At 48.1% G+C, this 27,577-nt stretch overlaps 1 protein-coding gene across 2 annotated transcripts; it reads left to right on the top strand.

The window, feature by feature from the left end:
* On the top strand, positions 1-27,436 carry Synm (synemin). Of its 2 annotated transcripts, XM_051206519.1 has the most exons (5): positions 1-906; positions 7,138-7,262; positions 20,090-20,160; positions 22,835-25,272; positions 26,062-27,436. In XM_051206519.1, the coding sequence occupies exons 1-5, from the start codon at positions 97-99 to the stop codon at positions 26,377-26,379; spliced, it is 3,762 nt and encodes a 1,253-aa protein (XP_051062476.1). In that variant the 5' UTR covers positions 1-96; the 3' UTR covers positions 26,380-27,436. The 2 variants fall into 2 exon arrangements, with proteins under 2 accessions (XP_051062476.1, XP_051062475.1); XM_051206518.1 differs by having other exon boundaries at positions 22,835-27,436.
* Positions 27,437-27,577: the final 141 nt, after the last annotated feature.

Raw genomic sequence — 27,577 nt, 5'->3', positions numbered from 1 at the left:
GAGGCAGCGGCACGGCGGGCGCGACGCGGCGGGAGGGGACAACATCAGGGCAGGAGGCAAGCGGTCAATCGAAAAGAGCCCCGCACAACCAACAAAATGCTGTCCTGGCGGCTGCAGACGGGTTCCGAAAAGGCCGAGCTTCAGGAGCTCAACGCTCGCCTTTATGACTACGTATGCCGGGTGCGGGAGCTGGAGCGCGAGAACCTGCTGTTGGAGGAGGAGCTGCGCAGCCAGCTGAGCCGGGAGAACCTCTGGATCGAGGACCAGGCGCGCTTCGCCGAGGAGGCGCGCAGCCTGCGGCAGCAGCTGGATGAACTGAGCTGGTCCACCGCGCTGGCCGAGGGCGAGCGCGACGCGCTGAGGAGGGAGCTGCTGGAGCTTCAGCGGGAGGGCGCGGAAGCCAGCTCTGCCCGCAGCCGCCTTGACGCAGAGCTGGGCGCGCAGCGGCGGGAGTTGGAGGAGGCACTGGCAGCACGCGCCGCCCTCGAAGCACTGCTGGGCCGGCTGGAGGCTGAGCGCCGGGACCTGGACGCGGTCCACGAGCGCCAAGTGCGGGAGCTACGTTCCCGCGCCGCCAGCCTCACTATGCACTTCCGAGCCCGCGCCCCGGGCCCCGCCGCGCCCCCGCCGCGCCTACAGGACGTGCACGACAGTTATGCGTTCCTGGTGGCCGAGTCGTGGCGGGAGAGCGTGCAGCTTTACGAGGACGAGGTGCGCGAGCTGGAGCAGGTGCTGCGCCGTGGCCAGGAGAGCCGGCGCCAGGCGGAGGACGAGGCACGGCTGTGCGCGCAGGAAGCAGACACGCTGCGGAACCAGGCGCTGGAGTTGGAGCGGCTGCGCGCGCGGCTGGAGGATGAGCTGATGCGGATGCACGAGGAGTACGGGATGCAGGCAGAGGAGCGGCAGGTCCGTGAGCAGGGACCGCGCCCCTGACCTAGAGCCTGCCCAGACACCGTGGCGCACCCATTGGGCAAGCGGCGGGGTTCCCTGGACCCGGAGCCAGTTCAACCCCACCCAAGGAAGCGTATACTACCAGCAGCTTTATTATTTATGAGGCCACAGGATCCGGGCATGTAGCTAGCCTAAGAATAAGGGCTTAGTGCAATGAGCTTTCAAAGGGCTGATGGCATGTGACAGGTCCCGGTAGATAGCTTAGAGCGTCAGTTTTAGATACAGACGTGTCCAGGCACATCCTGACCCATGATCCTGCTAGCCCTGCTTTTCTTTTCTTTCTTGTTCCCTGGGCTTGCTAGATCTAGCAGCCTGCAACCCAAAACTCAGCCCAGATTTCAGATTCAGACAGGCAGCATACTGGAAGGTTCCAAGGCACTGCCAAGTCCTTACCTAAAGGTTGTTCACTCTTTTAGGGTTCCAAGTGCCTCTTTAATTTTACCAGAATTATTTCCCAGCTGGAGGTAGCTGCTTGCACCTCTCTGGGCGGCCACCATATTTTTCTGGGTTTTGTTTGTTCTCTTGAGAGAACTAAGTCACTGTCATACAGAAAAAGGGTCACAATTGTTTTGCTCACAGTATGAGCTGGCGGCAGATCTCTGGGTTGTGTAAAAACTATGAGAAAGCAGGTCCCCGTGGTGAGATGTTATTACAACTACAGAGTTATATAAACGGTTCCTATTTCAGAGCAGCTGAGGGCTAACCCTCTGACATGGCATGGGTATACCTGTGGCTGATATATTGCCTGTACACTCCGTTCAACCCTACTGTTTGGCTCCCACCACCCCTGTCCAGTCCCAGCCAGAATTGGAAGTACTCCCAAATCATACTATTAGTTCTCGGGAAGTTGGTTTGAAATAACATGAGCATAACTTCGGGAGGACTTTGAGAGAAGAGTTTGCAGTTGGGGGCTGCAGGTTGGAGATGCTGTGGGGCTGTGTTTCCTTAAAAATCACAAGTGAGCGTGAGATGTGTGGAGTGGTTGGCTGTGGTGCGACAGACAGGTGTGAGGTAATCGCAGATCTCTTGATTTGCTCTGGGTCCCCAGGGCAGGGATAGTGTTTTGGTAGCTACAGAGTAGGAGACTGAATCCGGATCATGGACAGGGATAAGGAATCATCTGTTGAGAATCCTTTCTTTCCGGTTGTAGACTTCAGGCACCTCCCTCTCTTATCCTGCCTGGCATATTTTGGGGCCTGGTTTCAGGGTTCTTTTTGGCAGCAGCGCCTTCCCCCGCCATGAAATCTTCAGTGGGACCTCAAATCTGAGACAGATAGAAGCAGAGTCCCCCAATGGAGGAACGATCAGGTCTTGAAAATGCAAATAGAATTACTGTGCAGACTCTCCGCAAGGACTCCAGCCACTAGTGAAGTCACAATGAGGTCACTCCTGATTTGCAATACAACCTGCCCTCTCCTCCCCCTGGAAATGAGAGCCAGGACAGTGACATATCGACCAGGAATTTTTTTTTTTTTCCTTTTCTTCTGTCTCAATTTGTTTAGGTGTTTTGTTTTTTTTTTCCTAAATGTTACCAGCTTCAGTCTTAACTATATTATGACCCCTTTCTCAGCTTAAAGCAAATGGCATTTCAGATCCTATTCTAAAAGATCTATCACCAATCATAAACAGTGTTTAGAATTATGTTAGTTAAAAAGAAATTATGTTTCAACCCCAAGCCTCTACTCCTTCCTTCCTTCCATCCTTTTTTTTTTCTTTTCCAAATTCCTTAGAATCTCATTCTGGAGAGACTGAAAATATAGACTGGTTTAGCTGACTTCCTGAAAAAGTGTTGCATCACTAACGCGAGCCTTGGGGAGTATCAGGTCTAGTCTGTGTATTCACTCTTAATCCACACACCAATCTCAGGAGGTGGAGACTAAGGTTAGCCCGCTTTACAGATGGTAATATTGATGGTGGGTCACTAGTCAGTAAGTGGCCAAAACAAAACTCCATCCAGACTGATGGGAGCAGCTCACCACATTTTCTCTCTTCTGTTTTACACAAGAAAAACCTTTACCACTGCATCAGTGAAATGATAATTGCTCTAAGAGCCAGCCCAGCGGTGGGCTGCTGTTTTAGAACCTTGGGATGCTTTCAGATCCTTCTCCCTGGTGTATGATTTTAATATTATTTCTTTCATTTGCCCCTTTTCTGTATCCTAGTGGCAGGAGATGTTGGGAGACCTGTAAGGGGTCCCAGAAAGGCCTTGATGACATCATTTACTCCAGCCTTACCCTAGATATGCTGATGATTTCCTGTAATGGGAGCTCTTAGCTGCCAACTCCAATTGTTTGTGAATGACTCCAAAATATGAGTGAGACATTTCTTTTCATAAGAACACAGGCAGGATTAGTCATGTAGTTAAGGCTCGGCCTTCTTGTAGCCTTTCTGTTTTGGACTGAAGTCTGACTTTTTCTCTGTCTCTTAGTATAAGATTTCCTCAAGCTCATCAACCCTTGTATAGTCTGTGGAAATGAAGCTCCCAGGTCGCTATTGGTTGAATGACTTTAATTACTTTATTCAATTATTAGTTGTCAAGCACTCAGGGTGCTTTGTGGTTAGGGGATAAAGCAGTGAAAAATAACAAAATGAAAGAAGACCTGATCTGATGGCAAATGGCTTGAGGTGGCACCAGTGCACATCAGCACTCACGGAGAAGTCAGGAGGCCAGCGTGGCTGGGACAGAGGATGAAGCAGAGTGTGGCTGCTCAGGTGCCTCTTTTTAAATCTGAGTTCCGCTGAAAACCCCCAGGGAGTCCTGAGCACAGAGAATGTCTTAATGGATCATCCTTCATTGTGGTGAACATAGTCTGTGCTGGATCAGTATGGGATCAGGGAGACCATATTACCACAACACACTTGCAACAACTAAGGCAGCTGGAAGTTTGGATCAGGAGCAGAAGTGCTGCCCTGAGTGAGGAAGGAGGTAGAGATAGCTTCAAATTCAAGCTATCAAGGTTAGCTGACAGGTTGGATATAGGAAGAGAAAGGGGGAAAAAATCAAAATTGACCCCAGGACAGTAGAAGAGCAACCGGAAGAAGGGCACTCCTTGCTGAAGGAGAGCTCTGCAGATGGCAGGTAAAGGTCAGAAGTTTGAGATGCCTCTGAAATACCCTCCTGGCACTGGGAGATAAGCCTAGAGTTTAGGGTGCTGCCTGGTACAACTATAAACACATACTAGCACTGGATTAACATTGCTGCTGTTTCTCTTCTTTTTCCTCCTCCTTCTTTTGAGACAAGATCTCTCTATGCAGTTCTGGCTGTCCTAGAACCCTCTATGTAGACCAGCTTGGCCTTGAACTCACAAAGATCCTCCTGCTTCTGCCTGAGATTAAAGGAATGTGCCACCACACCTGGCTCAGTTCATGCTTCTTATTAATTTATTTGGGTGTGAATGAAATATCCTAGTCGCCTTAAGCTGCAACATTTAAGATCCCAGGCAACTAGGACATTAGCAGGCTCTGGTCATTCTATCTGATACGTTCAGCCAGGGCAGGCTCAAGCATGATGAAGAGACTACAGCAGAGTGCAGTCCCGGTTGCAGAGTGAGACCTTGGCGTTGTACATGATGTTGCTGGAAAGTTCTCTGCATAGCAGTTAAAAGACCCTGAGATTTTTTTCAGCCTTGGATAAAACTGCTTCTGTGTGGGCTGGAAGTACCACCCTGTGTGGGAGGCTCCAGCACTCCTGGCCAGGCCCATGGTAGGAAAAGTTTTGGCAGAGCAGAGCTGGAGCCAGAAGCTTCCTCCCAGTGTCAGGATTGGTTCTGGCTTCATTCCTGCCTCCAAAAGTCAGCGGCTTTTCCTTTCACCGTTTGGGAAGAGTTGACTCACACGGAAATTTGCTTGGAACTAAATTTATTTCAACTTCAGAGCAGCTTTATTTTCCTGTTCATATTTTGTGGTGTGGGGTGCAGAGAACTAGCCTTTGTCTTGGGGGAGGCAAGAGCATATTCCTGGGCAGGGCTGTGGCATGGCTCCATAATTTTGAACTGTGTGTGGGAAACTGAGTTCATCTGACATTTTTTTCCTTGTAACTTCTTTGCAAAGGATAATTGATAAACCCTCAAGTTCTAATGCTTAAGTCACATTTCTTGTATTAGAAAAGACATCAAGCCAGGCATGGTGGCACACGTCTGTAATGCCAACACTCTGGAGGTAGAGAATAGTGAGTTACAGGCTGCCCTGGGCTATAGTGAGAGGCTCTCTGTGCACACTCGCCAGTATACACACTCACGTGCATGCTCACAGGGGTGCATTTTAAATTTTAACTTTGCATCTGAATTTGTATTTCTTCTGGGGAACACAGGTTTTGAATATGGAGAGTTGGCTGTACAGTAAGCCTGACCTGATGTCTCTGTCACTTAAGACTGGCAGGCAATCTGCTTTGGTGAACTGCACTATCTCCTTCTAATGACAGCTTTGGGATCTGTTAACATGCCCTGAAATGTGAATGGTTTTTTTTTTTTTAAATTAGATTGTTTTGTTCTATGGGTTTGTGTGCCATATACATGCCTGGTGCTCTCAGAGGTCAGAAAGGGGCACTGGATCCCTGGAACTAGAATTACAGATGTGTGGGCTACCAGGTAGGTGATGGGAACGGAACCCAGGTCCTCTATAGTAGGATCAAGTGCTCTTAACCATTGAACCACCATTCTAGCCCCACATTAATTTGTTTTATAAATGTATTCCTTTGCTTTTCAAGCTAGGTGAATTTTGCTTTAGAAATATTTTCAGCTGATGATGTAAGTGTATGTAAGTGTTCATTTCCCAGCACTCCATGGGCACCTGCACCCATATGCACACCCCCTCCTTCCCACACCCCCACACTGGGATACATTAAAACCTGTAACAAAAACAGCATGCATACCTACACCCTTTAAAAATCAGGTAAATCTTTAAGAAAATTAAAGATTTTGGCCTCATTTGTATATAAAAATCTTAACAATCATTGTAAACAGAAGTGCTTCTTATAGCAGATTTACCTACATGATAATCATCTTTTGAAAATGTTTACTCCAGCTGGACATGGTACACACTTTTAATCCCAGCACTCGGGAGTCAGAGGCAGGAGGATCTCTGTGAATTTGATGTCAGCCTGGCCAACTCTAGGACAGCAAGGGTTACATAGAAAGACCCCGTTCCAAATAAAATAAAATAATACAAACAAGGACTCCAGGGTTCTGTTGAGTTCATGCCTTGTTTTTGCATACAGTACATACCCACTGATGACTTTTTGGTGGGGATTTCTAGCAATATTGAAAACATCACCTTTCCCAACACTCGCATAGTTTTGAATTCTATAAAGGTTGAATTAGAGTTCGGTTAATTACATTCACACATAATGCTATTTCCCATTACAGAAGTCACAAGAATACTTACTTAGTGTTTAAATATTTGCTTGGTTAATTATTTCCCAGAGGGACTGGTCAACAGTGAAGAAGAAAACACAACATTGTAAAGTGTACATTAATCAGAAGTATTGAAGAGGGTAATGTCAACTTGATCGTTTAATCTTAACAGTTCACTTGGTGTGTACTATGTGACTGACCTGTGGTGGTCTCTGTCCAGGAGTTGCTAGCAGGAATGGCAGTGTCTCCCAGCTTGGGATAAGGCAGATCCAATGGAGGAAATTAACCAGGTGGGAGGGGCTTATCAACTCCATTCCAAAAGAAAGATTTTTGTACGGGTCTGAGTTTGTTCATTTATACCCAGTATGCATTTCTCCTCAGATCACTTAAAAATATCATTTCTAGGTAAAATAAAGATCTTTCTATCCACATATCTGCTGTTACTGAAACAGTGATGACTTTGGGAGATATTTTAGTGCACATGAGAGTGATTTCTGTTTTAAGTATTATAAAAAGATTTCTAGTTGTGGCTAATTTTTAAGTAGTACCTTCCTTGCCTGGTTGGATGTATTTGGGTCTCCTATGTGGCCTGATATCTAAAGCAGGAGTGATTTTAATAAACTAAGCATTTATTTTTCAGGAAATCCAAACATAAAAGCACCTATCCTATCAAAATCCTCTGTTTGTAATAGAGAACCTTCCATCTGCAAGAAATTCATTATATGAAACTATCTGTACAGGGTAATATCTCTTTATATGCCCCCCACTGTTGGTATCTTTAGTTCACTCTACGAAGCTCTGGGATGGGGTTCTAAAGGTTCTTTGTTCTCTTCAGAGAGTGATTGACAGCCTGGAGGACAAGAAGGAAGCCCTCACCTTGGCCATGGCTGACCGGCTGCGGGAGTACCAGGAACTTGTGCAGGTGAAGACTGGCCTCAGCTTGGAGGTGGCCACCTACAGGTGAGACTATGCCGATTCTGTTCTGATAGGCCAGTGATGGGAGGTTCCTGTGACCTTTGAGGAATGAATCCCTGTGGCTTTGTGACAAGGAGAGAAGGGTCCTTTCCCATGGCTAAGTGAGGACCACAGAGTCAAAGGAAGAGAGAAGGGAGAAGATAGGCTTGTTTGAGGTAACCCTGTGTTTCTGTATCCTGGACATAGTTTAAGAACGTGGCCCATCTCTACTTTGGTTGGTAGTTAGATACTTGGCTTCCAGAAGAGCAAGCTAAGCTCAGAGAAGTTAGAGGTAGAAAGTGACTGTTCAAGGTTTGATGCTAGGGGTCTTAACCCATCTGCACTGTTGCTTCAAAATCTCAGGGAACTGACTTTCTGGGAGTCTTGGGTTTGGTCTTGGAAAACAGTATCTTGTGTCCAAAATGGTTTTTCCTTACAAAGATGTTAACTTTAATACAACCAACTCAGGCATAAGGGTCATGGTGTGTTTAGAGGGTATGTGTGCTGAGTAAGGCATAGAGGTGGTTAGCCCTAGCACCTTGGCTCTTTCTCCTGGTTGGGCCTCTCCCTGCCTCTGAGTGGACACTAGTGGTTGGTTGAGGTGATGCCCCTCCTCCTGGCAGCTTTCACACCCAATGAGGATGACCATAGAGGGAGGCAGATCTCAGCAACCTAAGGTGGAAGGTCTGTAGAGATCAGGGCTCTCATTCACAAGGATGGTGACAGTAGCCCTATCATCATGACTACTGGTCAGGCATGGTGTTCAGTAACCTCTGCTCTCAGTCACTGTCTAAGTGGATGCCATGCATAGCTCTTACACGTGTCTACAGCCCAGGTCTATTGGTGGAAGGGACAGAACCAGCCAGGTCTGGTTGTAGACCTGTGCCTTTCCCACCAAACCATGTAAAGGGGCCGTTATACCACTTCATCCAGAGTTGTGATCACAAATCAATTACATGTGTGATGGGGCTTTGGACACTGCCTTGGGCAGTAAAGAGGGCACAGTTGTCAGTGAAATATTGCAACGGTGGGCGTCACCCCTAGCAGAGGACAGAGTTAAACCTGGAGTGGATAAGAAAGGGACTCTGATTAGGGACGGAGTAGGTAAGAGGCAGGCCCAGCTCATTACTCCTGGTGGTGCCTCTGCCACATCTGATTTGTGCTATCAGAATATCAGAGCAAGTTGAGTTGCTTTATGCCCATTGAAAAACAATACTATCTGCCTGGTGTGTGCTTTTAGTTCACTGTAGAGCCTTGGGCTGGCCATGATGCCTTTCCCGAATAGAAGATTAATTTTTGCTTGGCCCTAATTTCCATTAATGGAGAAGAAGTAGGCTATTGGGAAGTAGGCCCTAGAAGGTTGCTAAGAGGCAAAGTCTTCCTTTGAAGGTATGGCTGCTCTTGGAGGAGCCTCAGCTGAACTGAGGGTTGTTCCTGGGCTATGCCTTGCTTCTCACTATGCAAAGGGTACCTGGACCCAGGGCTCAGATTGAGAGGCAGGGACCTTCCTATCATTCCTACCCTAGGTCCTCCCCGGGCATTCTTAGAAACTTTATAGAATTAACAAGTGTGAAATTGAGCTGGTTGGGTATTCATACATGCTACAAAAGAATTCTGAGTTTTGCTGGTAAGGAAACTGTAAACAGGCTGGCTTTGCTGGGGAGAAAGAGAGTATTAATGAGGACAGATTTTCAAATGTGAGTGATAGACAACCTTCTAAGACAGGTTTGGGTCAAAGAAGGAACTTGTTACTCATACAACAGAAGGTGACCTGAGCTCTAGGCCTACTTGGTCCAGATGGCTGGATGAGGCCTGTCCCTGTGGACTCCTTCCATCCTGGGACAGCGCTAGGCTTATGACCTCCCAACCTTCCTGAGCCAGATCTCTGGCCTTGTGAGCTTCCTCAGTCTGGGGAGTGTCTCAGAGTTGGCTGGAAGCAGCCTCTGGTGAGGTGTGTGGACTGAGGCTGGCCCTTGATGGAAGGAGCCTAAGCTAGGCACTGTTCTGCGTCTCATGCCAGGCAGCCCTGAAATCTGACTCCTGTGTTCATTTTAGCAATCACCTGATGTTGCTTCTTTGGGGTTTTGAGCCCTTTTCTTCCTCACTTGCCATACCTCTGGTGCTTAGTCGCCCAAAAGCAAGTGTGCACAGGCAGGCAGCTCCCCCAGGCATCCAGAGCCTGCCTTTTGGCTACAGTGCTCACAACACTCCCAGTTCCGATCTTCCAAGCACGTTGATTCTGAGCCGTCTGTGCTCCGGTCAGCAGTCTGACCATCTGCAGGGACACAGCTGATTGCTTTTGCCTGTTGCTGCCATGCTTCTAACCTCATTAAGCGCAAATGTGGCTGTCTCTCAGGGGCTTAAAAGCCTACAGCCCTTTCAGAGAGCGAGAGATGGGTTTCACTAGACCCCTTCCTGATGTCCAAGTTTGCTCATGGGAAATTGGAAGCCTCGGCTGCTTTGCTCTGCCCAGGCTGGCATCGGTGGTTAATCTGTCTGTCGTTCCCACCTCCTGCACTTAGGTTTGGTCTAGTAAACACCCATCACCGTTGAAGACAGATTGGATTTTCTTTTTCCTTTATCAACAAGGAGTATATTGAGGCAAGTTCATATCATCCTCCATTTAATTCTTTCTCAGTGAGCTCTGTGTGAGCACAGGTGTGGTAATTCCTGGGTGTTAGTGCCTTTGCCATCTGGTGACCTAGGCTCTTTGTTGAGCCCTGTGATCTTTACAAACTGATCTGCCGATTTGGAAAGTCAACTCTTCCGCTGCCCTCCTGTCTGAAAGCAATGGACCCCATGAGGCAGAAGGGTGACAGCAGCTGACACAGAGGCAAGAATTGTCCCCATCTGGACCTCATGTGATTTCCCCCAGGCTTTCCCTGTGATGGCCATTGCTCCCAACTGCTCACTGGTGGTTCCTCTGACTGAACAGGTCACAGAAAGGGTAGGGAGTGTGCCTTTTAAAGTTTCGGCACATTTTGCAGCAGTTAATCTGCTGACCAAGGCTAGCTCTCCAGGGCCCTGATTGCTTTCTAACCCAGATAATTTGCCCTTCCTGGAGCCTTCACTGTGAAGGAGAAATGTCAGTAATCATAAAATAGGACTGCATGTTTACAGATCCCCAGTGCTGGCTCATTTATAAATGACTACGTGTGTGTGTGTGTGTGTGTGTGTGTGTAAGGTAGAGTGGAAAACTTTGAAGAGTCCAAGGGTGGAGGTTTTCATCAAATCTCCTCATCAGCAGCCAGGCCTGCAAGGCAGCTTCGTGTGAAAGACTGACACCTCAGGCACTGGAAGACAGTCAGTGTGGCCTTGGCCTCCTGCATTGCAGGTGGCTGTTGGCAGTGGGTGTAGGACCTGTGCTTGGGTTGTGGGTACCAGAGAAGAGACAAGGCTCCAGATAGACAAGGGCTATGCTCACTTCCCCCTCTGGGGCTGACCATAGCAGCGAGCTCCTGGAAGTACTTTTACCTCCCTGCTCTGCCATCACCAAACTTTACCAGTAGCCATGTGGTGAGAGGAAGCATGCTTAGATGCAAAGCAGAAAATCCTGCAGAGCTTCTGGGAAGGAATCGTCCCCAGACCATAGGCCCTTTTAACCTGAAACTTCCAAGGAGAGAGACCAAATCCATGGTCATTCAACTGAAGCAGGCTTTATTAAATACTGACCAGGATGATGGACACTGGCTAGGTCCAGACTCAATATTCCTAGGAAATGGCTCTGAATTAGGTTGGTCAGGGGCTCATAAAGGCAGAACCCACAAGGTTATGGTACTTCCTGTTGTCATCCAATCAGGGGCAACCATACATCCTGATGTACTTCCTGCCTATGTACCTCCTGCCTACATCTGACAAGCACATCATTTGCCGTTGGGCAACCAACCATGTTTACTGAAGTGAAAACATGACAGCCCCTAGCATTCCAGGAAGTTATCTGTCCTTGGACAAGAGGGGCTTATGAGGTAACTTTAGCCCATACAATTCTGACTGGATAGGTGCAGGTGGGACCAGTTGTGGAGGTTTTAGCCTCCCTCCAGGTGATTGGCAGGTGCCACCAGCATGGAGGGCCTCTGCCCCAGGACCTCTTGGGGTATGCACCCAGCCGCTGCTACAGTACAGAACATCACAAGCTCATTGGAAATGTGGAATTACAAGCCCAATCCCAAGCTGCTAGATCCAAGTAGCCGTCTAACAAGATCCAAGGCAATCGTGTGTGCATGTGTATATGTGAGCATCAGCCTGGAGGAGAGACCGAGGGTGGAAGGCTGTGTGCCAGAGAGAAAGTGGGATGCTTTTGCAGCAGATGTGGCCATCTCCATGGTGCCAGAGTGGATCTGCGTGGACCCACCTGGTAGAGACCCCATGTGGATAGAATGCGAAGCTATGAACTGCCTAGCTCACACTGTTGTAAAGTTGGGAGCCTGAGGTTTGAACTTTAGGACCTTCCCTCTGGGGAGCTTGATACTGGGACACTGTGGACAGTATATGGTTGCAGATTCCAGCAGAAGGATTTCTAAAGGTACAGTCCTTGGTTCTAAGGGAAGGGAGGCCAGAAAACCACTATATGGGATGGGAAGGGTGTTCTAGGCAGAATTGATGACTGGTGTGACAACAGATGATGTGACATTTGTGGCAATGGTAGCCATTTGAATGCCTGCCTTGGAGGGCTGCATGCAGGTCATGCGTGATCCAGAGCCTCACTTGTGGGATCTTGTCATATGAGGTAGGGCCTATGCCCTCAGGCTGCCCCAAAGACACTTGGCACGTAGGGCGCCATGCTCAGAGTAGTCTCCATGTTAAGGAATACAAGCTGTAGTTAAAGTGGCATGAACCCAGGGAACCTTCTTCGTGGTATGAAAGAAAGAGTCCTAGGAGACACTCATGGTTGCAGTGTGTGTGTGTGTGTGTGTGTGTGTGTGTGTGTGGGTGGGTGGGTGTGTGTGTGTGTACACAAAGGATTTAGAGGGAAATGAAACTGGTCAGGGTCTGGAAGCATAGGGACATTTGACATTTAAACAGATATTTTGAGGGATGGGACGGAGAAGTTTGAGCTGAGGGATACAGCGAGTCAAATGATAAGAGGCAGTGTTTGGAGGAAATTCTGGAGACCGTTTGCTGCCATTTGACAAGTGCTGGTAAGTGAGGTTTAGAGAAGGGAGGGAGAGGCTTTCAAAGGGTGTGGGCATGGAGCTGAGTCCTGCAAGTGTGTATATAAGGCTAAGAAACAGACCAGAAGAAAGGGACCAGGAAGGCACTCAAGTGGGCAAGCATGTTTTCAGAAATGTGGGGAGGGAGGAAGAGTGGAGAGGAGCAAGCTGAGGTCTGGAAAGGAGGTGGATGCTGGCCCTCAAAGGCCTGAAGCCTGACGTGAGGCTTTCTGTAGCCAGCCAGGGGCTGGCAGGCAGCTTTAGGCAGATGGGATATAGGCGATCTGCGAGCAGAGTTTCTGGAATGGGTATTTCTCCTAGTCACTGGAGTGTCAGGGATAAGGTCCTGACAAATGGCTGGAGAGCACCAAGGTCCTGGCTGGTGTGGAGAGTCAGCTGGGAGCTGGGGGTGCGGTGGGGGGTGGGGTGGTCCTGGGCAGACACTGAGAGTAGCAGGGTGGAGCAGCCTGCACAGAGCCCTAATCAGAAGCAGATTTTATGTAGGACTGGCTGATAATTTGAGGACGGCAACATACAAAATGTGCAGCGTCCTGACCCATCTATCTCACCGATGTCATCTCACTGGTGTCACAATATTTCAAGAGCACACCCCATGGGAGAGACATAGACAGTGCTTATCCCCTCAGTAGGTCCCAGTGACAACTCAACGCACAGTTCTGCTCTAGAAATCAGTGGTCTCACCTGAAGAGCATGCGTGACCTCAAAGCATCTACTCCAGAAAGTCTTCAGCCCAGATTTGGAGGAGGTGTGCAACTTGGGTGGGCTTTGAGGCTTCAAAAGTTCATACCATTCCCAGTCACTTCTCTCTTTGCCTGGTGGTAGTTGTCTCAAAATGTGGCTCTCAGTGTCCTTGCACGATGCCTGCCTATCTGATGCCATGACACTCATGAACTCTTGACACTGTAAGCAAGCCTGAAACAACACTTTCTTCATAAGTTGCCTTGGCCATGGTGTCTGCATGCAACAGAAAAACAAAACAAAACAAAACTAAGGCACGGAGTGAAGGACTTGAGGTCCTGTGTCTCACCTGGGTTGTGGTGTGAAAATGAAGGATGCCCCAGCGGGCTCATGTGTTAAATGAAGGTTTGGTTGCTTGCCAGCTGATGGGTCTTTGGAAAGGACTAGACCCTGAGGGCCCTGACCCCATCAGTGGGTTAATACACTGGACTCACGGTAGACAGCAGTATTGGGAAGAAGTTGTTTTAGGAGGTGGGACCTGGGAAGAGGTCGCTGCTGTCCCTGGTCATCTCTCTGCTCTTTCTCTTGCTTGGCCTCACCATGTAATTTCAGCCTCAAGGCAGCTGCACAGAAATGTGGTGAAAAGAAATTTGTGAAATGGAGCCACAAAGAAACATTTCCTACCACAAAGTGTTTCTCTCACAGTGAACAGGATCCGAGGAGACAGGAAAGCATCACGGGAAGTGCCGAGGTCCCGTCTCCTGAGCTACAGTTATATATTACAGAGATGGACTGTCTGGGTCTTAAAGTTAGAGCCAGTGAGGGTGTCTCAGGGGTAAAGGTGCTTGCATCAAGTCTGCATTTGGTTCCCTGGAGCCCACGGGGTAAAAGGAAAGAACAGACTCCCACAGGTTGCGTGATCACACACATAATGTGGCATATGTGTGAGCACATATACACCCAGTACATAAATATAAGAAACTGTTTAGATAAGGTTACGTTAGAAATAGTCACATCTGGGCTGCGGAGATAGCTCAGTAGGTAAGAGCCCTTGCTGTGCGAACATGAGGACCTGAGTCCCTTTTAAAAAGTAGTTTGTTCTTATGTGCATTGGTGTTTTGCCTGCATTGTGTATCCATGTGAGGGTATTGGGTCCCCTACAACTGAAGTTACAGACACTTGTGAGCTGCCATGTGGGTTCTGGGAATTGAACCCCCGTGCTCTCCAATCCCCAGGACATGGGTTCTTATTTCCCAGAAGTTGAGTTGTAACCCCAGTGCTGTCGGGGCAGAGACAGGTCATTGGGACTTGCTGGCTACCAGCTTAGAGGTTCAATGAGAGACCCTGCCTCAAGGGAATAGTGCAGATCTGGCTTCTGTACAGGCATATGCCTGTACACAAGGGCACAGCCTCCCCACCCCAACACTAACCAAACGAAACCTCGGGCAGATAAATAACGGCTGCACAAAGCTCCCTTTTCTTCCACTGTTTTGATCACAGTGGACGAGATATCAGTATTTTAACAGGGTGTGGTCTCTGGCCTGTTAATGAAGCAAGGAAGGTGATTCCTAATGTGATAGCTGTATGTAATGGTATTTCTGTATCTTTTCACATGTATTTAAAGAATATATTTCTTAGAGCTCTCACAAGGTTTCAATGAAGTAGGTTTTATTTATTTTTAAAGTTATGTTCTACTTTTGGGGGAAGATTTAGGAATCTGTTTCACACTGAGACTTGGTATCTAGGTAAAATATTTATTTGGAATGAACAACATTTTGTAGTTTAAGAGTAAATAATTGAGGCAGGGTGGCAGAGGCAGAAGCAGTGCATGCCTTTAATCCTAGCACTTGGAAGGCAGAGGCAGGAAGGATCTCTGTGAGTTCTAGCCCAGCCTGGTCTACAAAACAAGTTCCATGATAGCCGGGGCTATGTAGAGAAATCCTGTCTCAAAAAACCGAAATAAAATGAAATAAAGGGTAAATCACTGGGAGGAGCTGGGTATGGCAGTACACACCTGTATCCCAGTGCTTGAGAGACTGAAGCAGGACCACCCTGAGCTACATTGTGAGACTCTCTGGAAAATCAAACAACAGTAAGTGTGGGGGGATTGATCCCTATATTTGGGTGCTATCCCCGCTTGACTGACTTCAGTAACTGAATGTCACTTTTCTCCAAGGCCGTAGAAGGAGGGGTGGATGGTGACAGTAACATTTATCAAGCCCCCTTTCATTGACAGCCATCGTTCTATGAACTTTCCAATACTTACTTAACTGTCATCAGAAACCTAAGCGCTCTTCCCATTTCAGAAGCAGGGGGGAAGTCACGGCTGGCAAGAGTGCCCGAGGCTTAGGGAACTTGGAAGTCACGCCCAGGGTTTGAGTCAGGGCTGCCCGTCTCTGGCACTCCCTCCCTTGGTTGCCCATTGTCAGTGTCTCTGTTTTGTTTTATCAGCATCCTTTGCATGTCTGCTAATTATATCTTTTTTTTCCTTCAGTCTCTGGTATTGGTCTGAAGCTGGCTTTGGGGATATAGTTTAGTACTGATGGTGATGAGGATGACCACAGATGGCTAGCATGTCCCTTCCTTGTTACCTTCCCCCCTCTACATCCCCAGACTCATACATTTGTGTGGCAGTGTTCTTCCTGTCAATAGAATTTAATTTTGTCCCCCCCCCCTTTTCTCTTCTCCCCCATCCTCCAGTGAGTGACTGGCCATGGTCAGTGTCTAGGGTGACCCGTGTTGTCCCCCACCCCCCGTGGAGCCGGCTGAAGGGGGCAGCTCTGAGGGTCTGTGACCCTGCTCTCTTTTCCTCCAGTCCCACACCAGCTCGGAAGCACCATGTGAACCACCCCCAGACAGCAGGCTCCTCACAGGTGTCACTCCTGGACGTGTCCCCTTCTGTCCCCATCCCTCGTCTTGTCCTCAGTTGTGGGAGATATACTGCGATCAGTGTTTATGCTACCTTGTTGAGCGCTAGCGTATATGCCCTGAAACTCCATTCGGATCATCCATCCCAGACAGGCAGCCCCTGAACGGGCTGGTTGGGAAGCTGGGTGGCCCATTAGGACCTGAAGTGGAGCCAGAAGCCACTTTACAGCCCACTTTCATGGAGTAGTATGGGGCTCCTAACGAGGCTAGGGACTGGTCTCCTGCTCTTTGCCTATTTTCCCTTGGAGAGGCAACCAGCCTGGGGAGCTGTATGAAATGCTCTCTGATAGCCAGTGACTCAGGGGTTTGGCATTCTCGAAATGGCCTGGAGGCAGCTTTCCTACCCTGCTCTTAAAATAACCAGGTTTGGTGAGAGCCTCAGAGAGCACTCCACATATTTCTTTTTTTCTTTTTCTTTTTTTCTTCTTATTTTACATATGGGTCCCATTTCCCTCTCCCTCCCTCCCTTCTTCCCATGCCCCCCACCACCACCCTGCCAGTCCCCCCCCCCCCACCTCCACAGGGAGGGTGATGCCTTCCAGGAGGGAATCAACAAAATCTGTCAAGTCATTTGGAGTAGGGACTAGGCCCTCCCTCCTGCCTCTAGGCAAAGGGAGTATCCCTCCATGGGGAATGTGCTCCCAAAGTCCTTTTCTGCACCAGGGATACATCCTGGTTCCACTATCAGAGGTCCCTGAGACTGCCCAGGCCTTCTAACTGAGATTCATGTTCAGGGGATCTGAGTCAGTCCCATGCTGGTTTCCCAGTCTGGGGATCCATTAGCTCCCCCTTGTTCGGGACATCTGTCTTTGTGGGTTTCTGTAGCCTGGTCTTGTCCCCATTTTCTTATCACTCTTCCCTCTCTGCATCTGGATTCCAGTTCGGCTCAGTGTTTAGCTGTGGGTTTTGCTTCTGTTTCCATCAGCTACTAGATGAGGGCTTTAGGGTGGTGGATAAGTTAGTCACCAATCTCACTATCAGGGAAGGGCATTTAAGGTAGCCTTTCCACTGTTGCTCAGATTGTTAGTTGGGGTCAGTCTTGTAGGTCTCTGGACATTTCTCTAGAGTCAGTTTTCTCTTGAAACCTATGCTGACTCCTTCTTTTATGTTCTCTCTCTCTCTCTCTCTCTCTCTCTCTCTCTCTCTCTCTCTCTCTCTCTTTCCCCCCTCTCATCTATTCCTCCCCTGACTCAATCTTCCTAGTCCCACGTGCTTTCCTCTCCTCCCCCTCTCTTTCTCCTAGCTCCCTCTCCACTCACTGCCTCCTCCCCCACAATATGCTCAGGAGCTCTTGTTCCTTTCCCCTTCTGTGAGGGACCTTGTATGGATGGATCTCTTAGGTTCCTCCTTGTATCCTAGTTTCTTTGGTGGTGTGAATTATAGGCTGGTGATCCTTTGCTCCATGTCTAAAACCCATATATGAGTGAGTACATACCATGTTCCTTTTTTTTTTTTTGTGACTGGGTTACCTCATTCAGGATGGTTTCTTCAAGTTCCATCCATTTGCCTGCAAATTTCAAGATTCCATTGGAAAAAACAATCAAACAACAAAAAACAAAACAAAACAAAAACCAATGTAATCCACGTATTTCTTAAAGTTGTCCAAGTCTTTCCCTTCGGCTGCTCTTTGAAGGGGTCACAGGAAATTCCCCTAGCACGGTAGTCTCTGACTTTGCCATATTAGTCCCCAGTCAGGGTTCCGCGCTGTCACAAGTGCTCCAGTGGTAAAAACTGAGAACCTAGGACCCAGCCATCCATCCCAAGCTCTGTATTGGGTACAAGGTGACATGTACCCCTGCCCTCTAGGATCCAGCCAGTGACTGGGGTACAGATGAAGGACTTATAAAGGAGAAGACAATTGGGAGAAGCCAGGATGAAATTACCGAGAGGCTGAATTTGCTTTTATGAGTGTGATATAGAGAGAGGGTCTTTATAGACAGAGGACATAATTTAAGGTTTCTGGCATTTCCTTGTAATGTCACCATCCCTGTCTCATAGGGAAGCCTAGCAAATGGAAGATAGGGGTCTGGGTTCGAGTTCTGTCTTTGGGTGTTGTGTGGGCCCTTGAAGAGACTGTTTTTCTCAGAGAGGGAACCAGGCAAGGCCTAGTGCCCTAGGGCATCAGAGACACATGGGTAAATGGGTATGGGAGGCGAACTGTTGTGTTCTGTGCTGGCCTGGCTTCGGGAAAGCTGAGTAAGGCATTGGATTTCCCCTGGAGAGGTGACAGAGCCATTATGGATATTGAGGGGTGGGGAAAGGCTTAGTTTTTCCCAGTCATTGGTCCCCTGGGCCCATCAGCAATATTTTCTCCTGATCTGAACTCCAGAAGGCTTCTTCTGACCTGAGTCTGGCTGGCAGCCTGGGGTCTACGTCTGGCCCTGTAGCCTGTGAAGTTTGTATGGTGTAAGCTTGGCCTTGTCTCCAGACCCTGCTGTGGGAATGCCGCTCTGCCGCCATAACCCCAGGATATAGACCCTGAAAGTCTGATTTTGCCCCTGAACATTCCTCTTATTATACAGACCTCAGAGTTTTTTTTGATGATGGAAGCTGTTTGTGTTCCTGGAAGCTAAACTGCTTGGTCATGAGGGTGGGGATTAATGGATTGGTGTCCTGTTTCCTGGCCTTCATCCTGAGTGGAGGAGCTGCAGCTCTGCCCTTAGTGTTCTTGGCGTGTCTACTTCAGGGTTGTTTCCGTGGTCAACCCACCCCTGTGTACCTCAGGCAAACCCCTTGTGTGCCGCCAGAGGGTCCTCATTGCTGTTGTGGGGACAGTCATGTTTAACTCAGTAGATGTGAACCTTGGTGTAGTTTCCTCTACTCCAAGGCCAGCTGGGATCTGGGCTCTCTGCTCTGTTTCCCGGCATGTTTCCATGTGGGGCGTGCTTCTCTTCAGCCTTTGCCATCCTGGGTTACTCACTTCACATGTTGCTGTAGAAACCACACGACTGCTGCATCTGCAGCTCCTAGCAGTCCTGGAGGTCTTTGGAAGTGATCGGCTGATGGGCACCCCTCCGATAACCCTCTCTCCCAGCTCACTCCTCTATTTGGACCATGCCCTCCTCAGTGCCTCTCTAAGGTGGCAGATGCAAATGACAACTTAGTGAAGACTATAATCTTAGAAATTTGGAGCTAAACCTAGCTGAGCACTTTCCACTGTTTCCTAGTAAAGGAGGCGAAGGACAGCACTCTAGGTGAAGTGGGTGCCCATGGGGTGCTTTCCTACATGCTCACCTTCATCTCTGAGATGTCCATCCATACAGCTCTGTGGCAGAGGACTTGCCTAGCCTTGCCTAATGTGGCCTTGCACACACACACACACACACACACACACACACGGCCCTAGGTTTGATACTCAGCAGTCTAAAAAAGAAAGAAATGATAACTTCCATCAGCTTCCTGTTTACTAATAGTATCTGTTACTGCTTGCTGCTCGGCTCCTGGTCCACTCTCCATTAGTCTCCCACTTTCACGACTCCTATGTTTGTATGTGGTGTGTGTATGTGTATGCACTCAGTTGTTCAGGGGCCCTGTAAGTGGGTGAAATAGTGGCCTAGGCCTCTATATGCTGGCCAAAGAAGCTAGGTCTTGCCCTGGTCCTCTAACAAGTCTCCCCAGCTCTACTTGGTGTGTACCCCACTTTGCCTAAGACAGGAAAGATTTTCTTTTTCTTTCTTTTTTTGGGGGGTTTATGGGGGACGGCTTCCAATAAGGACTTGACTCTCCAGTACTTCTAAAGCCTGGCCCATGCAGTTTCTTCCTTCATCTGGTGTCACCTGGACATCTGTCATGTACCACAGGCTATGCTTGGTGTCACCTGGACATCTGTCATGTACCACAGGCTATGCTTGGTGTCAGGAGGATGGCAGTGGGCAGAGCAGTGTGCCGTCCTGGTACAGCCCTTACACAAGCCATATCTCTAGGCACAGGTCTTAAAATGCATGGCCCTGTAATGGTGTGGTCACTGATAAAATGCTATCCAGCATATTTCATGAAAACCATCTCTCTTTCTCTCTCATTCTATAATTAAACTATTTTTAAAAATAACTTTCGTAGAGCCTTGTTGGAAGGAGAAAGCAATCCGGAGATACTGATCTGGACTAAGAACATTGAAGACCTGCCACAAGGTAAATACTAGAGACTGTGTCTGTTAACACAGTAATGTTAAAATGCTTCTTACCTGAGCTGCCCACTCCACAGAGGAAGGAGGGTTCAACTTATCTAGAAGGAGAGGGTTTAGGAAAAGTTTCCCAGACAACAAAATAGTTCATCATATTTTTAAGTACCAAGTAGATTTTTAGTTGAAGGGGACAAACTTTAAATTATAGTGTGAATTGGGATGGTCTCGGAGGTACTGAACTTACCTGCTTGTGTAGACAATATTTTGAAGTACTTCTTAGCTGAGGAGAAGCATCTGATGCAAGGTGATGTGGGCGTGCACTTGCTCGTTATACCCTTAGGGGGCATGCTTTCTTTTTCCAGACCGAAGAGCCATGGCTATCACTAACATACAAAATTACTACTTTGGGCAGCATGCAGCCAGCACTCTGGAAACTGTGGCCCTACCAGGACAGCAATACTACCCTGCCACTTTGGTTGGAGTGCAAGCACGGAAAGTGTCCTGTCTTAGTTTGGGCCCAAAGCTTCTGTAGATCAGGGCTTTCTTTCCTACAGCAGTAGGTCTGGCACAGAGAGCTTAATATGCTCATTTGAAAGACCTTACAAATCTATAAGGTAACTTTTAAATCAATTATTTAAGCCTGCTGAATAGTAAAAGAGACTCATGGCTCAGCAGTGGCAGGTTAAAAGACATCCAGAATGCTTAGCGTAAAGTGTTCCTTGGTGTCCAGGGGACACTATCTCCAGGCCATCTATTCATAACCAAGTCTGCAGATGTTCAAGTTCCTTGTCTAAAATGTTATAGGATTTGTACGTCCTCCTACAGACTTCAGATCATCTCCAGATTACTTATGGTATATAGTACGATGTGTGTGCCATATAAATTGCTCTCACACAGTTTTCGTTAAGGGAGAATGACAAGAAAACACTCTGCATGTGTTCGGTATAGATACATTATTTGAGATAGTTTTGATCTTTAGTTAACCGCGTGTGTGAGCATAGAGCCCATAGGATGGACACCTTCAGAGCTCATCACCTACAAGGCCCTCCTTCCTCAGTGTAGTCTATGTCATCATTACTCCTGTTAGCCACGTCTCAGATTTGGCAGGTCCAGGGTTGCAGCCTCAGAACTAGAAGGGATTGTACTTAGGTAAAGCCAGCAAGCTTGGTCCCATTTTGAAAGCGAGTCTGTAAAAGAAATAACAAAGAAATCCATGCAAGTGGCCATTGACTGGCCTACCTGTCGTCAGTTAGCAACTGACTTCTAGAAAATAGGAGTCGTTCACCCACCAGATTTCAAGGTTTACTAAAACTTTAGCTTGTGGCTATGTATATCTGGAAGTCTAATACTTAATCTAAAGTTAGAAGAGAGAAATAAAGGGCCCAGAACCAAACTCCTGGGAGAACTAGCATTCTAAACATGGGACTTGTTGATATTTTACTAGCCATGCATGACTTTCAAGTAGAAAGGAAGAAAGCACGTCGGTACCTCTGCTAACTTGACATAGTCATCCACTGTTCTTCAGGCATACTTCACATGTATAGACTAAATTATCTTAATGCATAGGCATCTTGCAAAAAAAAAATGCTGTGGGACAAAGGTGCTTAGCTATGAGTTCGCCCTTATGCTCATTAGTAGTTGTGTTTCCTGCATAGTATAGCCCCTTATGAAGTATTTATGGAATAAACCTGCACATGGTTGCCTAGTGAAGTGATCAATACTTATTAGTGCACTTAGGTACCTTTTACAATGTGCCCTGCTTTATAATGTTGGCTGCTTCCTATGACACAAGAGACATAAAACTAGCCTGTGAGGTTCCCTGTCTCTTATTGACCTTGGGGGTTTGTCTTCTGGAGTTTCTAGGTTAGGATCAGCATATTAACCTGAAAAAAAAAAATCTTTGTAAACAATGTCCCAGCCTGGTGTCTTTGCCTGTAACTTGGGAATCTGTCTCAGTGAGGCCTCCAGCCTCCACTGCCATGAGGGAGGGTGCTCAGCTCTGGTGGAGTTTGTGCACCTGAAGGGTCCCACTGTCTGAAGATGATCCTGAATAAACCAGAAGCCCTAAGGCTGACTCCAGCATCTGGGGAGTTCTGATAACCTGTTTGTTTATGAAACTGTACCTTGTCAAGCATAAACATGCAGATTTTTCAAGTAGAAAATCTGAAGTCTTCAGTGCCTGTGGCCCAGCCCAGGACTGGTAGAAAAAGGGCACCCTGGGACGAAGGCTGTGCTGTGTGGCACCCGGTAACTATGCACTCTGTAACTATAGAGCTTTTCCCTGCTGAAGTCAGTACACTTGCCTCAACAAGGTCAGAATTAACGATTCTGAAATACCACAAGATTGTGACATTTTAACCTCTGACCTCTCTGGAACACTTGACACACTCTATGTTCAGATCTCTGAGGGTTCTCTTAAGCTGAGGGAGTAGTCTAAGACCAGCGGCTGGCAAAGAGAGTTAAGCAGAGCTATCTGCGGGGCAGTGTTTTATTGTGCCAGGAGTGCTAAAACAACCAAAAGATAATGTCAAGAACAAAAGCACTCTCTTGAAAGCATCTTTACTGTAATAATTATATTTTATACCAACATGGGCTTTGACCTACAGCAGTGCTTTTATGATGAAAAAAAAAAAAAAAAAGATGCCTGCCATCTAAATGAACTGTTTGTTCGATCCCTACAGAGTCCAGAAGTGCATCCTATCACTATACCAACTCAGTACTGCAGAGGAAAAATGAGAGAAATCTATTTCCAAAGCAAAAACCACTTTGGGCAGCTGAAAATCACAGCTCAGCTCTGTTTTCTAACAGGCTAGGGCACCTTGAATCACAGACAACCTCAGCTGCTGGGAGTACTGCCAGAAGGGGGCGCCTGCCCTCTGGGTGTTCTTTGTCGGCTACAGCCTTGCAGCAAAAGGCCTTTGAGAAGACTGTCAGCAACCAAGCCAGTCTCAGACCTGTCACTCCAACCCAAGACCTTCTAGGAAACACCGATGCTCAAGGGAAAACATTCCTCGATAGATCCAAGGTTGGCGGCACCAGGGACACCCCCACACGGCTGGCCACAGAGTCCATTACTGTCAGAGAGTCACACAAAGATCACCGGGGCAACGTGGCGGCAGGTGCTCAGTCCAATGAGAGAACCGTCATTTTGGGAAAGAAATTAGAAGTGCAAGCCACTAGAGAACAAGAAAGGGGAGGATCCGGGGTCACCAAATTAAAGCCAGAAGGGAAAATGTTTGATTCTAAAGAGAAGGGATCAGAGGAAAGAAACCTGAGATGGGAAGAAATGACCAGGCTAGATAAAGACGCAAGGAGAGAAAGCCAACGGAGGATGGACGAGCCCAAAGAGAAGACATCACCAAAGGAGGGAGGTGTGAAGGAAAGGGAAGTGCCCATCCATCTGCAAGTATCCCGGGGCAGCAGAACAGAAGTGTCCACAAAAGGCGTGCAGTCGCCCGGGAGGAAGGATGCTGCTGACAGTAGGGAAGAAAGAGGGGCAGAAGCAAAAGAGACCAAGTTCCGGTTGGATACCCAGGACACCGCCATCTCCCTGCACAGTGATTCTACAACGGAGACCATAGCAGACAACATCGTCACCTCCATCCTCACCCAGTTCTCTCAGTCTCCAGATGCTGAAGAGAACGCCAGCTCTTTGCCAGACACAAAGGTCACTTATGTGGATAGGAAAGAACTCCCTGGCAGAGGGAAAACCAAGACAGAAATCGTTGTGGAGTCTAAGCTGACAGAAGACATCGATGTTTCTGATGAAGCTGGCCTGGAATACCTTTTAAGCAAGGGTGTCAAGGAAGTGGGACTGAAGGGCGAGTCAGCTGAGAAGATGGTAAGTGAGATGATCAATGTCGGTCTGAGAGGAAGGGAGGGGAGAGCCAAAGTTGTAAATGTGGAGATCGTGGAAGAGCCCGTGAGCTACACAGGTGGCGGGAGAACGGAGTTTCCTACCCACTTCCACGTAGAAGAAGTCGATGACGTGTCTCCCAGCCCCAAGGGGTTTGTCGTGGAAGAGGATGGTGATGGAGAGACCCATGTGGCATTCTCGATGCATCAAGATCAAAGGACCAAGCAGCCCCAGGGGAGCATCCCTCATGTGGAAGAAGTGATGGAGGCAGGTGACTCAGAGGGTGAGCAGAGTTACTTTGTGTCTACCCCAGATGAGTACCCTGGGGGACATGACAGAGAAGATGATGGTTCAGTGTACGGGCAAATCCACATAGAGGAAGAGTCCACCATCCGGTACTCATGGCAAGATGAGATTGTGCAGGGGCCTTGGAGAAGGAAAACGGGAGACGGCTTAGGGGAAGAGAAGCACGTGAAGGTCCTCGAGATTCCAGCACCTTCCCTGGGAGGTGCCGTTGGTTCTGCTCACTTGAAGGAAGAAGCTAGTGGTGAATTGCATGCAGAACCCACGGTCATTGAGAAAGAGATCAAAATACCACATGAATTCCATACCTCCATCAGGGGTGTCTTCACCAATGAGCCCCGGCACCAGCTGGTGGAGGTCATCGGGCAGCTGGAGGAAACCTTGCCTGAGCGCATGAAGGAGGAACTGTCTGCTCTGACCAGACAGGATCAAGGAGAGCCAGGGAGTGTCTCCGTGGATGTAAAGAAGTTCCAGCCCTCTGCTAGTGGTTCAGTGACTTTGATGGCTGAAGTCAACCTCTCCCAGACCGTGGATGCTGACCAATTAGACCTGGAAGAGTTGAGCAGGGATGAAGCTGGGGAGATAGAGAGGGCTGTGGAGTCGGTGGTAAAAGACAGCTTGAGCAAGTGCTCCAGCCCGATGCCTAGAAGCCCAGACGGGGAAGATGGAGAGGAGGAGGTGCCTGCTGGGGGCATCCGCTTCAAACGCTGGGCCACCAGGCAACTGTATAGCCCATCGGGTGAGACAGATGACACTGGCTGGGCCCCTCACAGCTCAGAGCAGCGTGTTTCCCAGGGCCCAGTGTCGGCCACCGTGGAAGTCACCAGCCCGATGGGTTTTGCAGAGTCTCATGTGCTGGAGGATATAAGCCAGTCTGTGAGACATGTTAAACTAGGCCCCACTGAAATGTGGGGGACTGAGCAGGTATCCTACGGGGGACCCACCGCACAGGTGGTGGAGGTAAGTGGGGACTTGAGTGAGGCAATTAGCTCTGAGGGTGCCAGCCGCTCTGTGAGGCACATTACACTGGGTCCCCATCAAAGTCATGTGTCCACTGAAGTCACCGTCCAAGGCTCTGTGCCTGCCTGGCGGGAAGCCCGAGACACAGGAGAGTGTGGCCCAGCAGCATCATCTGCACAAGCAGACATATCCAGGAACCACAGAATGCCTGGTTCTGAGCAGTTTCATGCTGAAAAGGAAATTCACTTTCTGGGGACAGCCCAGGCTGGTAATAACTTTGCACCTGAAGAGGCAGTGGGTACCCAGACTTTTGTTAGGCATCTCCAGTTAGACCCCAAAGAAGGGTTCAGAGAAGAAATCCAGTTCATAGCTCCCATCCCAGACAAAGTGGAGTGGGGGATAGAGGAGGACTCCAATCACACCACGGTGTCTCTAGGGAGGAGTACCTCCATCCTTGTGGAGGGCTCAGCGGGTATGACACAGGCCACTCACAGTTTCACCTCAGGTAGAGAAATCATCAGGAACCAAGAACACACATTCCAGAGGGTCATTTCTGAGTCCCCTCCGGACAGTGTGGGAAACACAGGCATCAGCAGATCGTTTAGGCACATTCAGATAGGCTCTACAGAAAAGGGACCCTCTGAACACATTGTCATCCACGGACCCATATCTAAAACATTTGTACTCGATGGTTCAGTGGCCTCCCCTGAGCTAGGTGGGCCAGCTGGTGACTGCAGTACACTAAGCCACATTGCACCAGGGCCCAAAGAAACTTCATTTACTTTTCAGATGGATGTGAGTAACACAAGGGCGATCCGCAGCTGGACCCAAGATGCAGGGTCAGAAGTGGAAGCTCACAGTGTGTCTGACCATGGTGGCTGGAGAACTGCTCACAGTAGGGATGAGCAGGCAGTCAGCTTGAGCTCTCAGGCCTCCGCTGGGGATGGACACCAGAGCCGTGGAGAGGAAGGCATGGAGCAGGCTGGATTTGACAAGACCGTGCAGCTGCAGAGAATGGTAGACCAGAGGCCGGTGGCTTCAGATGAGAAGAAAGTGGCCCTTGTCTATCTAGACAATGAGGAGGAGGAGGACGATGGATGGTTTTGATAAGCGGAGCTATCTCATCTTAAATGCACTTTTGGAAAACATGTTAATATACAAAGCCTTTAACATACCAATATACAAAGCCTCTACTAATCGCATGGAGGAGAGGGAGGCTGGTTATTAGTACCTTTATTTAGAGAACCCTAGGTGGAGTCAGTTTGCTTTAGAATTCACTTGTAAAGGTTTTCGATTGGCTGTGGCCTTTTAAGGCTTTGGGATTTTTGCATTTGAGTTGGGACTTTTGCAGACACTTTTCATCTTTTTAGTCTTAAAAGGTCCATTTCTCTAAAGCTTTCTCTCCACACGTGGAGAGAGTTTGTACCAGTTTTGCACCAGGTCACAGGCGTGGCTTATTGCTCTTCTACTATTTATCTATAAGCAAGACACCTTAATATAAACATTAATCAGGTTAAAATAACATACTTAAGGGTAGGTTTAGTTTGCATGTGCTAATATCAAATAGTAAACTAACACTGTAAAGGAAAATACGTGGATTTTTCTCTTTCCTAAGTCTTTTCAAAAAGAAATTATAGAAGGGCTGGGGAGATGGTTCAGTGGTTAAGAGACTATACTGCTCTTGCATAGGACCTGACTGAGTTCAGTCCCCAGCACCCACATCAAGTGGCTTACAACCACCTGTAACTCCTGCTCCAGGGGATCTGATGTCCTTTCTGGCCTCTGCCGGCACCTGCACTCATACCTACACACACACACACACACACACACACACACACACACACACACACACAGAGGAACAGAAATAAATCTTAGCTGAACAGGGCAGTGGTGGCACATGCCTTTAATCCCAACACTCAGGAGACAGAAGCAGACAGATCTCTGTGAGTTTGAGGGCAGCCTGGTCTACAGAGTGAGTTCCAAGACAGCCAGGGCTACACAGAGAAACTCTGTTTCCAAAAACCAAAAAGGAAAAAAAATATAGAAAGTAAGCAAGACTGTATGTTTGAAAAAAATCTACTAGATGATTTAAAAAAAAAAGTTACTTATAAAAGATTTAAAAATCTTTTGAATCGGTTGAATAAATTGCTTTCTATGTACAGAACTTTTAAAAACAGCCTACAGTTATTCATGGAAAGCACAGCTGTGGTCTTGTTGATGCTTCAGATACATATGACTGTCCTGATGGTACAGATTTGCCAGCATGGCGACAGGCATGGCCAACTGAGGACGAAAGGTGCACATG

This window comes from Phodopus roborovskii, unplaced genomic scaffold (assembly GCF_943737965.1).
Source record: "Phodopus roborovskii unplaced genomic scaffold, PHOROB, whole genome shotgun sequence".
In the NCBI taxonomy this organism is placed as follows: domain Eukaryota; kingdom Metazoa; phylum Chordata; class Mammalia; order Rodentia; family Cricetidae; genus Phodopus; species Phodopus roborovskii.
Note: the sequence above shows the minus strand (reverse complement) of the source record. Positions and strands in the feature narration are given on the sequence as shown.